This window comes from Nannospalax galili, unplaced genomic scaffold (assembly GCF_000622305.1).
Source record: "Nannospalax galili isolate Female #2095 unplaced genomic scaffold, S.galili_v1.0 scaffold271, whole genome shotgun sequence".
NCBI lineage: Eukaryota > Metazoa > Chordata > Mammalia > Rodentia > Spalacidae > Nannospalax > Nannospalax galili.
The window spans coordinates 2,608,562-2,621,188 of NW_008331789.1; the positions used below are offsets into that span (position 1 = coordinate 2,608,562).

At 44.5% G+C, this 12,627-nt stretch overlaps 2 protein-coding genes across 6 annotated transcripts in view; one reads left to right on the top strand and one right to left on the bottom strand.

Annotated features, from left to right (window-relative positions):
* The window catches only part of Fam184b (family with sequence similarity 184 member B), a 136,535-nt gene extending 134,362 nt beyond the window's left edge, over positions 1 to 2,173 (top strand). For 2 of the 5 annotated variants that reach the window (XM_029560515.1, XM_008826863.1), the window contains one exon: positions 982 to 2,173. In XM_029560515.1, coding sequence (XP_029416375.1) covers positions 982 to 1,075 — 94 coding nt within the window. In that variant the 3' untranslated portion in view covers positions 1,076 to 2,173. The remainder of the gene's footprint in view (positions 1 to 981) is intronic. The other 3 variants (XM_008826862.2, XM_029560516.1, XM_008826864.2) reach the window with 2 other exon arrangements.
* A 1,662-nt stretch (positions 2,174 to 3,835) lies between these two features.
* On the bottom strand, positions 3,836 to 12,324 carry Med28 (mediator complex subunit 28). The gene is made up of 4 exons (XM_008826861.3): positions 12,133 to 12,324; positions 8,684 to 8,750; positions 7,256 to 7,368; positions 3,836 to 5,401 (listed from the first exon to the last, which is right to left on the bottom strand). The coding sequence occupies exons 1-4, from the start codon at positions 12,289 to 12,291 to the stop codon at positions 5,204 to 5,206; spliced, it is 537 nt and encodes a 178-aa protein (XP_008825083.1). The 5' UTR covers positions 12,292 to 12,324; the 3' UTR covers positions 3,836 to 5,203.
* Positions 12,325 to 12,627: the final 303 nt, after the last annotated feature.

Here is a 12,627-nt window from a genome sequence, read left to right on the forward strand (position 1 = left end):
CACATCTTTCCTTCGACTATGTGGGTCCCAGGAATCAAACTCAGGTCCTCAGGCTTGGTGGCACCTTTACCACTGAGCCATCTCACTGGCCTTTATTCTGCTGTTTTATGTGAAACTTCACGAATGCTGACTCTTCAGGCAGGTGACAGTCTCACTGCCTACTGTTTCTTCTTGTTGATTTAGTAGGCAAATTTCACACTCATTAAGATGCTAGAGCACAGTAATTAACTCACAGGAAATAATCTACACAAGATATACGTTGTAATATTGTGTTGGTTAACTGTTAAACTCTTTAAAATATGGCTGTGTGATCCACCCCTAAAATAATGAATACTACAAAATACACCTCATTAGTTAGTATCAAAACCTCCAAGTCTTCAATGAAAGAATGGAGAACCTTTGTAGTCAAAACAGGAAGCAGGGCCCTGCACTCCAGAGGCAGAGGCAGGAGGATCTCTGTGAGTTCTAGGCCAGCCTGGTTTGCATAGTAAGTTCTAGGCCAGGTGGGGCTACAGGGGCACCCCATCTTAATAAAACAAAACAAAACAAAAAACAAAAACAAACAAAAAAAAAAGAAAAAAGAAAAGAAAGAAAACCCAGAAACAGGGCTGGAGAGATGGCTCAGCAGTTAAGAGCACTGGCTGCCCTTGCAGAGGACCCAGGTTCAATTCCAGCACCCACATGCAGCTCAGTCCTAACTCCAGTTCCAAGGGAATTCAGTGCCCTCTTTTGACCTCCATGGGCAGTGCATGACCATGTACACTTCTATACATGCAGGCAATACACTCATACACAAAAGAAAAATAAATATATAAACCAGGAAGGAGACACTCCCTCTCAGCCATCCTTTGCAACCCATTTCCAGTTGCTAGTGTAACTGGCCACGATCTAGCATCTTCGGAAGAGATGACAGGCAGTTAGCTGCCCTGAGAAAGATGGTGGGTACTATGTTTTTTATTGAATAATTTTCTTTGTTTTTAGGGCACAAGATGGAGAAACAGTCCAGTACAAGGAAGTCCCGCAGAAGCAGGGCTCTCCACGCCAGGAATGGTTTACCAAGTATTTTTCCTTCTAAACTGACCTTTGGAATACATCTGAGTCACCCAACCAAAAACCTTGCTGGCAATAGCTTACATACAATATGCTAAAACAAGCCATGGCACTGATATTTCAGTTTCATTGTGATACCTGTTCATTAAAAAATCCTTAATATTAAAGCTAAAATAACCCAATTATTAAAAAAGCACCCTTAGGAAAATGTTATTAATCCCTACCAACCAAACTACCCATTGTATTTCTAGTGCCCACAATGTCACACTCCACGTGGGGGATATCAGACTTGTGATTTCCATGGTCTGCTTTGAAATTCGTTCCATTTTTCCTTAGTCATCTCCACTCAGTTATTCTATGTAAAATGGTGTAATTCCAAAATGCACACCTAACCTCAACAAGAAGGGGAATAAAAGTTCAATATAAAAGGAAACCCAATTAAGAGACAACAAGCAGAAACACCAAACCTACCAGGAACAGACTGTGTAGCATGCTTGGATTGCACGTTTTGACTTCCAACGCCTAGCACAGGTCACAGACTGCAAAGGGGACACCACCTACCTCAAAAGAGGCTTTGCAAGGATTAAGCAATGTACTATGGGTAGTTATCCAGCCTGAATTTGGAATTCTCAATGAACTGTGCCTCACATGCCATGTCTCAGCTTCAATGACCACTGTGTCAACAAAGTCCTTTGTGAAGATTTCTAGACTGCTTTCTGATATCGAAGATTGCTGAAGCACTGATTCGCTGATCTTCCCTTCCGGCCATGTGCCCCTGTTGCCTTCCACTGTATGGACTCACAGGAGCGAGCTGGGAACTGCCCATGGTGCTGAACTTGCTGGGCGCCCACACTGTCTCACCCTCTATGGAGCAACACAACTGGATGAGATCTGATGACTTTTGAGTGGGCGGAGTATTTTCTCTGGTGCTGACCCGGCAAGTGGCTTAACAACAAATGTCAATTCTATGCACTGTCAAATCTTTGCTCTTTAAATAAAACTCTAAACTGGGCAATAAAAATGGTCATGACTTGTAAAATTAGATGAAGGATAGAGTTTGTAATCAGAAAGTTCACATCAAGATTAATCAAATCACCTATGAATAAAATGTAGCTACATCATTTCGAGAGAACTGTTAACTAAAACTTACAAATTAAAAGCAAACTTATTGCTCAAACAAAACCAGACAATATGAATTTATTATGAGCTTTAGTATAACCTCAGAGCAACTCTAAGGTTGGAATTCTGAGCCTTTTTACATCTACAGAGAGGGAAAAACACTGGCAGACCAGTTCCTGGACAGGTCAAGGACAGGTTCCCCCTCTCCCTAAGTCTGTGCTGTCTGTGCACTGGGAGCTCAGAAGTCTAGGTCAGGATGATGGGAACTCTTAAGCAGACTGCTGCTTACTGGGGTCCAGGAATTACCTGCTGTAGCACTCACACTAGACAGTCACACCCAGGTCTACACACAATGCTTTTTGTAACTGCCCTTCTCACAGCAACACCAGGACTGGGGAGTCCTTGACTGGGTAGCAGACTCTCAGGAATGTCAACTGTTGAGTTGGGTAGAAAAGGAAACAAAAGGGATGCTGCATTTGCTTCGGTTCAAGTACAGAAGACACAGACATGAGTGTTCATTTGGTTTCAAAAGTGAAGTGGCCAAAGATGATCCCAAGCACTAGTGAATTGTGTAGGCGAGACCAATGCAGTTGGGGAAGGAGAGCATAGCTGGACTTATCCATAAGGAGCCAGGAAATGGAACAGCAGCTCAAGATCAGGGGAATGATCTTGACTGAGCTACAGGGAATGACCCAGAGACAGTGGAAGTAGCAGAAACCACCAGTGCTTAATCCCTAGGGATAGCGACTACCCTGGGCTCAAGAACATGTAGAAAAGCAGGTCTTACATAAGTAGGCATGTTAGCAGCTGAAATGGGGGTGGGGTGGGGCTGCTGCTGCATTTGTCAGAAGGGTTTTCTGTGGGAGCAGGAAGCCAAGGGAAATCCCCAAGGGACACACAGCTTGGAGTTTCTGTTCATCAACCAGCAAGATGGCATTTAATAAGAAAAAGAAAGGTGGCAGCGCACACCTTTAACCCCAGCACTCAGGTGGTGGAGGTAGGCAGACCTCTGTGAGATGGAGCCAGACTGGTCCACCCCCATAGTGAGTACCAGGTGGGCTGGGGCTAGAGACCGTCTCAGAAGAAAAGATGGGGCTGGGAGACAGCTCAGTGCTTGCCACATATGCCTCAGGACCCAAGTTTGGAACCCTAGCACTCACATACAAAGTTAGGCATGGCAGCTTCATCCTAGTGTTGGGCACTGGACAGGCACTGGGCTTGCTGTCCAGCTAGTCTTGCCCCAGAGGAGCTCCAGGTCCAGTGGTGCAAAACTGCCTCAAAACAAGGTGGATGGACTGGAGAGGTGACTCAGCAATTCAGAGCACTGGCTGCTCTTGCACAGGACCCAGGTTCAGTTCCTAGCATCCATATGGTACCTAACAACTGTCTGTAACTCTAGTTCCACAGGATCTGACACCTTCTGCTGGCCTCCGTGGGTACTGCACACATGTGATGAATTTACACAGCAGGCAAAACACTTAAACACATAAAAATAAAGAAAAAAACAGAAGATGATACCTGCCATCAATCTCTGGCCTCCACACACAAAGATATACACATGCATATCACCTCCCACACAAACACAACACACACACACACACACAATGTTCTTAAAAACTGAAATAGATGATAAAACTGACATAACATTTGAATTCAATAAGACAAGTTTTTAGTATTTTTGTCACGTTTATTATTGAAATACTGACCAAAACATATCAGTTTATTTAGGTTTTTAGCCACAAAATCTAAAGCTGCCAGTAAGAGCTTCATAAAACAGGTGTTTTATTTTTGTTTGGTTTTTGAGACAGGACCCGTTAGCCTAGTCTAGCCTCAAAGTTGCTATTTAGCTGAGGCTGACCTTGAACTCTGACCCTCCTGCCTCCAACTCCCAAGTACTAGAATTACAAGTGTGCCACCACATCCACCCAGCCCAAACAACTTTTTGAAGCTCTCTTTAACCTATCCATTCTAATTAAGGGAAATTTTTGGCCTTGGGCTGGTTACTCATGGTTCACGTGGCAAACAGCATTACAACCAAGTACACAAAGACAATGAACGAGAATTATCATATACAAAAATAAATAAGACCTTGCATGTTCAAGAACAATGCATAATTTTCAAAAGCATACCATAGAGCATGTTATACAGGGACACTTACAGATCACAATCCATAGAGAGAATTTTAAATGTTGATACACAAGCAAATCAAACTCATAGAAACAAGCAAGTTTTAGCCCATCATGCCTCAGGTGCCAACTGTGATCCTGTTCCTTAAGTTGCCCTACCTCTGCACAGCCTGACAACAGCATTAGGCAGGCCATGCTCCTGATACATGCACCCTCATAATAGTAAATAAATATTCCATAAATCACACCCCAAATAAAAGCCAGCATCAAGGTAAGGCTCCTCCTGCAACACTACCTACTGTGCTAATATTTAGTGTATTTCAACCCTATAGTAAGCCACCTGTAAAATATGCTGGCTGACTCTACTAGACTTGAGACACTGTATCAGAGTCCTCTTATTGAGGTAGTTCAGTCTTGAAAGGTAACAAATTTGTCTACACTACTGTGGATGGTTATTAAGTCTGACAACCAAGCTCCATAGCCCCTGGCTTCTCAAACTATCAAAATTTGTTCCTTCGGGTGATACCAAACTAATCAAACAATTGAAAAAAAAGACACGAATTCACATAAAATAAAATAAAATAAAAAAAACCAAAAAAACAACCCAGAGAAGAAATTGTGTCACTGATACTCTTAACAGTCTGATCTTTGCTAAGGACAAAAAGCTTCCTTAGCTTATTAAGCTATAGGCATCTTATAGAATACTCAAGAAATAGGCACTAAAGTTGGGGCAGGGAATCATGAGTTCAGGGTCAACATGGGCCACACAATAAAGTCCTATCTCAAACATAAAGAAGTCATAAACCAGTAGGAACATAAAACTGACATCAACTCAATCTCCAGGAGAGCTTTTCCAAAATGCCATGTGCAGCTGACAAGACAGGGCTGTCTCATTTGCCAGACTGCTCTTAAGGCTGCTTCAGAGGTGCAGGGATATTGGCAGATGCCTGCTCGAGGTAGGCCAGGGAGCCCTGGGGGATTTCGGTTGGTTTTTTGTGTTGCACATTGATGTCCTCCAGCACCTGCTGCCAATGCCTCAGCTTTGTCAAGTGCTTCTGAACCAGTGCATCTTTCCGCTGCAATTCACTCCTTAGTTCTAAAACATCCTACAGATCAAAGTGATTGTGGGGGGAGAAAAAAGTGTGATGGTCATGGCAAACTCAAAAATGCATATAGTTCCTCATTAGTTAAGATTAAAGGCTGGGTGTGGTGGCACACGCCTTTAGTCCCAGCACTTGGGAGGCAGAGGCAAGCAGATCTTATGAGTTCAAGGCCAGCCTGTTCTACACAGTGAGTTCCAAGACAGCTGGGGCTACAGGGAGACCCTGTCTCAAAAAGACACCCTCCGGCCCCACCCCCAAAAGAACATCAAGAAGGCTGAACTTAGTGCAGGCCTGTAATCCAAGCTACTTGGGAGATGGGGCAGGAGATTCACCAAGCTGAAGGCCACAGTAACTTCAAGGCCAGCTTGGGAAACTCTGAGACCCTATCTCAAAATGAAAATGCTAGAGAGGATGCACACTTGCCTAGCACATATAAGATTCTAAGCTCAATTCCAAATACTGGGAGGGGGGGAAAAAGCCCCACAACAATAAAAACCCCAAACTGAAAAGTGAATTCAAAACCTCAGGAATCCATTAAACCTTTCTAAGCCCATCAGCTGGGATCCACTATTCAAGTTAGCCAAAGCAAGCCTCCAATGAAAGAGGTCTGCCTAACATCAAGAATTTTAATTTTAATTGTTCTTTTGAAAATAAATACAACATAAATCATAAGATTAAAATTATCTAAAAATGGCTAAATGAAATCAACTGATTTCATACTATGGTCCCGTGACCGAGCATCTCTGCCCAAAGTCCACTGCTGAGAATACCAAACACTGAAAATCTCAAACAGACATTTACAACTGTCTGTAAGAATCCACATTACTGTTCGGTAATTTTAGACAATGCAGTGTTAAAAATCACAACTTTTTCAAGAGCTTTTTATAAACACAATAAATCATTTATTAAAGATTTAGCTTTAATCACTCCCACATATGATCTGACATGAGGAGGAATATCGTCTCTACAGCTGAACTGTACAGACTCTTTCTGATTAACTGATCATGGTCAGCTTATTTCAAAAGCTGCCCAAACCAGCTGGTGTCTCTGTCTCTGTCTTTGGTATTTTTGAGACAGGGTCGCCCCGTAGCCCCAGCTGACCTGGAACTCGGAGATCCGTCTGCCTCTGCCTCCCAAGTGCTGGGACCAAAGGCATGTGCCACCACGCCCAGCCTACCAGCTAGTCTCAATCTGGTGCTTCTCAGTGGAGCATCACTATTCTTGGGGTGAAGAGTCCACAGTCCTCCACATTGGTGTCCTTGTGGCAACCCCAACTCATTTCCAAATGCCTCAGCTTAAAGCAATCAGACTAACAAATGCCTTTTAAGGAAGTTTGACACCTGGTAAGACAAACGGGGACACAGGACATAGTTCTTTTTTTTTGTTTTTTTTTTTTGGTCTTTTTGAGACAGGATCTCCCTGTAGCCCCAGCTGGCCTGGATTCACTATCGAGACCAGGTTGGCCTTAAACTCAAGAGATCCACCTGCCTCTGCCTCCCAGTGCTGGGATTAAAGGCCTGCACCATCACACCTGGCCAGGGCATAGTTCTTTTCCAAATAAAGCTTTATCTACATTAATGGCTTTCCAAGCTTTCTCAGAAGCAAAACCTGCTCTTTAAGGGAAAAAACCCTCCATGAAAGCCAGTGTGGTAAGTGGGAAGAACTGTCTGAAGCTCTGCTCCCTCCCCACCCACTCCCCTTTATCATGAACACTGGCACCCAGCTGTAGTTCACGCTGAGCTATGCAGGCCTAATGCAACCCACAGGAAAACAGTGTGTTCTTCTTACAGTATAAATCAAATTCTATTAACACATTTGAGTTTCCTAAAAGTTGAAGAAAAAAAGCTGAGTTTGTACCTCTTTAATAACTTGCTCTGGTTTCTGGACAGACAACTGCAACCTTTTTTGCAGGAAAAAACATTCAGTCTGTCTTGCAATGTCCAAAAACTTCTGGATACACTGATCAACACCTTTAAAAGAGACCAAAAAAGTTAAAAACACTAGACACATATATCTCCCACCTAAATGAATAGCAAACTATTAAAATAGTACCTTCTCACAGATATAACTTGGGATTTTATTAAGGATGACTCCCAATTTCCCATATGTAACTAACATGAATAGCAGGCAATCCATGCTTTATTAGGTCAGAGACCTTATACAACATGAGAGCCATGAAGCCCTCTGAAGAAATCAACCATGGATTCAGCAATTAGGACAATTTCCATTTAAACACAGAACATTCAACGAATGGCTGGCTCAGCAGTTAAGAGTAACAGGTGCTCTTGCAGAGGACCCAGGTTCAGTTCCCAGCATCTATAGGGCAGCTCACAACCATCTGTAACTCCAGTTTCAGGGGATCCAAAACCTCTTCTGCCTCTGGGCACCATGCTCCACATGTTTGCATGCACCCATATGTGCAAGCAAAAAACTCATACATAATAAAAATAAATACATCTTTTTTAATAAATAAAAATTCTGACTGATACAGTAGGACACCCTACACCTGTCCGGGCTTCCATGTGTGCTCATATGCACAGGTACACCATAACCCGCCCTGCCCCCACTGTCTAAAAGTGAATATATAGTATGAAAAAAAATAAATCTTTTAAAAAATGAAATGTAACATTTGAAATACAATACAGTCAGAAGCACCAGCTACTCTGGGGACAGGACACAAGGAATGAAAACCTCCTCTACGACATCAAATGAGAATCACAATTTGTTGGTGTATAAATCAGTTCAAGCCGGGCATGGTGGTGCATGCTTTTAGCCCCAGCACTTGGGAGGAACAGGACACAAGGAATGAAAACCTCCTCTATGACATCAAATGAGAATCACAATTTGTTGGTGTATAAATCAGCAGTTCAAGCCGGGCATGGTGGTGCATGCTTTTAGCCCCAGCACTTGGGAGACAAAGGCAGGCAGATCTCTGTGAGATTAAAGCCAGCCTGTTCTACACAGCAAGTGCCAGGCCAGCTGTGGCTATAGGGAGACCCCGTCTCAAAAAGACCAAAATAAGTAAGTAAATAAATAAGCAGGTTCACACAAGCTTTCCTACCATGTACCAACATGAAAAGCTTACTTTAGTGGTTCATAATGAATCACAAAAGTGTCAGCAAACGAATCAAGCAAAGACTCAGCAGTTTATGGGACTATGTGCATAAAGATTACTACTTGGAAAAATTCTCAAGACATATGTTGTACTGAATATAATAAATATAAAATCAGCAACAGGAATCCTGCTGAAGACAGTAACATTGTCTGCAAAAGGGGAACTCTTACCAGTACGAATTTCTTCCTGATCAGTGCCATTGACATAATCCTGACTTACAAGAGAGGCAAAGCAAGCCTGTGTGACCAAAACATAAAAAAGATGTCATCTACACATCAAAAATATCACTTCTAAGAATTACTTCCCCTGAGCCCATTTAATGAGCCAACAGCTTCTGCGTCTGTACAAGAGAGGACATTAGGCCAATGTAAACACTTGGTAAACTGAGTCTCAACTAACCTGGCATTTGCCAGCACGATCACTTGGTCTCCTACCATCTGCCCCTTCCTCACTGTCTCATTCCATACCATGGCCTATAGGTATATATACCCTTCAACCCCATCACAACCCCTCCCACCAATCCTTACATGAGTTCTATGCTTCAACCATTCAAGACGCTGTCTGCCCGTTTTTTTTAAATATATATATTTTTTTAATTTTATGAGTGTATTGCCTGCATGTATGTACATGTACCAGTATTATGAAATGCCTGTGGAGGTCAGAAGAGGGTTTTGAATTCCCCTGGCACTGGAGTTAGATGGTTGTTAGCCACCATGTGGGTGCTAGGACCCAAACCCAGGTCCTCTTCAAGAGCAGCCAGTGATCTTAACCACTGAACCAACATGTCTAGTCTTTCTAAATGATACCCCTCCTGCTCATGCTCTGCCCTGGAGCTTTGAATCTCTTTCACATAATTAATTAACTGACAACATTACTAATTCTTTTCAGCCATTATTATCTGTATCCTAACAACAGGTAGGAATTTTTGCCTATGTTGTTCATCACTGTATTTTGAGTACTTGGAATACTGCTTGGCATTTAGTAAGTAACAAACATTTGTTTAGCAGATGGCTTAAGAGGACAAGGCTAGTGTTACATGGATACAACCAAGCCCAAGGTTATTGTCACCTGGATAAGTTGCAAAGAGGGAGTTCTCACTTAAAAGGCACGAACTGAGACGTTGTGAGCCAGAAGGGCAGTGACAACTCTCAGAAAATACACAAAGGTAGCCCACAGCACGATAGCAGGGCTTAAAAGAGAAGATGGTGGCAGCTGACAAGAACAGCAGGGTAGAGCCCCGACATCCATAAGCAAAAAACTTGGTGTGATATGAGGCACAGAACCAAATTTAGGCCATCAACTACACGAGAACTTCCTTTGGGAAGCACCAAATTCTCCTACCCAGTCTCCTGTATGATTTATAGAGACAACCACAGGGATCCCCCACTCTCAACAAATTAGACTGCTTATTCTGTATACTATAAAAGTAAACCCCTGCCGGGCATGGTGGCCCACACCTTTAATCTCAGCACTTGGGAGGCAGAGGTAGGCCAATCTGTGAGTTCAAGGTCAGCCTGGTCTACATAGCAAGTTCCAGGCCAGCTGGGGCTACAGGGAGACCCTGACTCCAAAAAAAAAAAAAAAGCTCCTGTTTTGGAGTGTGAGCAGGATGTGCTTACTCTAGGAAACATGGTTAACATAAAGCATCCCATTCGGGATACCAACCAATCACACACTGGCCCACAAAGCTGGGTGGTGGCTTCCTGGTACAAAAGGGCCAAGGAGAACAGAGTGGTTGGAGCTCTAATTTCAGGAATTTTGGTCAACCAATGATTGCTCTTGCAGAGGACCCAAGTTCAATTCCCAGCACCCACGGCTAACAACCATCCATAACTCCAGTTCCAGGGTATTCAACACCCTCTTTTGACCTCTGAGGGCACTGTACAACATGGGTGCACTTAAATACATGCAGACAATACAGTCATACACATAAAATTGAAAAAAAATTGTTTTAGAAACCACAGACCTTTATAGACAATTGGACAGATATTAAGAAAAAGTGTATGGCAGTCTATGAAATGAGTACATTTTGCAGGGTTGGTGAGAAGGTACTTGCTGCCAAGCCTGATCACCAAAATTCCATCCCTGAGACCCACATGGTGGGAATGACTCCTGCAAGTTGTTCCTCTGACCTTCACACCTGTGCCCACAACACATTCAAGAATAAATAATAAATGCAGTAACTTCTTTTTATAAGTATGTGCTTTTCATGGGCTGAGGAGATGGCTCAAGGGTTAAGTGTACTTACTGCTCTTCCAGAGGGCCCAAGATGAGTTCCCAATGCACAAAAGCTGGCTAACAACCATGTCTTTAACTCCAGTTCAGGAGACTTGACCAGCACTGCACCCGTGATATACTTGCACACATGCAGGCAAACCACTCATACACATAAAATAAAAATACGTCTTGGTGCTGGAGAGATGGCTCAGGAGTTAAGAGCACTGGCTGCTCTGGCAGAGGACCTGGGTCAGTTCCCAGCACCCACATGGTGGGTTACAACAAAGCCTCACTCCAGTTCCACTTAAATACATGCAGACAATACAGTCATACACATAAAATTTAAAAAAAAATTGTTTTAGAAACCACAGACCTTTATAGACAATTGGACAGATATTAAGAAAAAGTGTATGGCAGTCTATGAAATGAGTACATTTTGCAGGGTTGGTGAGAAGGTACTTGCTGCCAAGCCTGATCACCAAAATTCCATCCCTGAGACCCACATGGTGGGAATGACTCCTGCAAGTTGTTCCTCTGACCTTCACACCTGTGCCCACAACACATTCAAGAATAAATAATAAATGCAGTAACTTCTTTTTATAAGTATGTGCTTTTCATGGGCTGAGGAGATGGCTCAAGGGTTAAGTGTACTTACTGCTCTTCCAGAGGGCCCAAGATGAGTTCCCAATGCACAAAAGCTGGCTAACAACCATGTCTTTAACTCCAGTTCAGGAGACTTGACCAGCACTGCACCCGTGATATACTTGCACACATGCAGGCAAACCACTCATACACATAAAATAAAAATACGTCTTGGTGCTGGAGAGATGGCTCAGGAGTTAAGAGCACTGGCTGCTCTGGCAGAGGACCTGGGTCAGTTCCCAGCACCCACATGGTGGGTTACAACAAAGCCTCACTCCAGTTCCAGGGGATCCGACGCTCTCTTGTGACCTCCGCGAGCACTGCACCATAAGGGTGCAGTTACATACAGACAATACACTCATATACATGAAATAAAAGTATTTTTAAAATAAGTCTTCAGAAAGAATGCACTTTTCAGCAGCATGTCTAGGACGGCTTTTGCCTGTCAAGTCAGGAGGCCAGAGTGCTGGTGCTCACTCGCACAAACCCAGTTTGTCTGGGGCCAGAAGGTCTGCACAGAGCACGGAGGAAGATCGGAAAGAGCCTGAAGAGAGGTGCGCTCTGGGGAGGCCGAGGACCCGCCAGACCCTGGTTGGCCAGGAACGCAAAGCGTCCCTGCTGGGCGTGGGCAGACTCCCAATCACCGTCTCCAGAACGGACCCGAGGCCCCGGCTGAACCGCCCACGGCTGGCCGCGGCTAGGGAAGGACGTCACACACACCCCCGGGGTCGCGAGGAGGGCGGCCCGGGCTCCCGCTTACCTCAAACGAGGACTCCAGTTCGTCCACCAACGTGCTGTTCGGAGGCCTCGGAGCCCCGGGCGCCGCTTGAAGAAGCGAGGGCTGGCCCGGGAGGACCTGCGGAGGCGGCGGGGGCCCGGGCGGCTGGCCGGAGAACATTCCTCCCAGAGGCGCCGCCATGACTCAAAAATGGCGGGCGGAAGCCCCACTGCGCCTGCGCGGTGGCTGCTCTGGATCGCGTGACCTGCCTGCCCGGGGCGGGGCCTTTGGAGGCGGTGAAAGAGGAGCCTTTTGAAGCGACGGTTCCCCGGCTCCCAGTCTACCCCTGTTTTCCTTTTATCTTTGCTAACCAGAGTGCTGAAGGCGGTGAGTTTAAACCGGTGTAGATGATGGATGTGGAGGAGCAGGTCTCCCGCCACCCTGCCGTGCTGGTCCTAGTCCGCCCTCAAGTTTTCAGGGATTCAGCCTAGCACTTCTCGTGAGCACCTCAGTTTACCTTTTAGTAAAATGAGGAGC

Coding starts and splice junctions, on each gene's coding strand:
- Med28 (XM_008826861.3), bottom strand. CDS start 12,291: ATGGCGGCGCCTCTGGGAGGAATGTTCTCCGGCCAGCCGCCCGGGCCC. Junction 8,751..12,132: donor AACTGGAGTCCTCGTTTGAG/GTAAGCGGGAGC, acceptor TTGGTCACACAG/GCTTGCTTTGCCTCTCTTGT. Junction 7,369..8,683: donor TCAGGAAGAAATTCGTACTG/GTAAGAGTTCCC, acceptor TCTCTTTTAAAG/GTGTTGATCAGTGTATCCAG.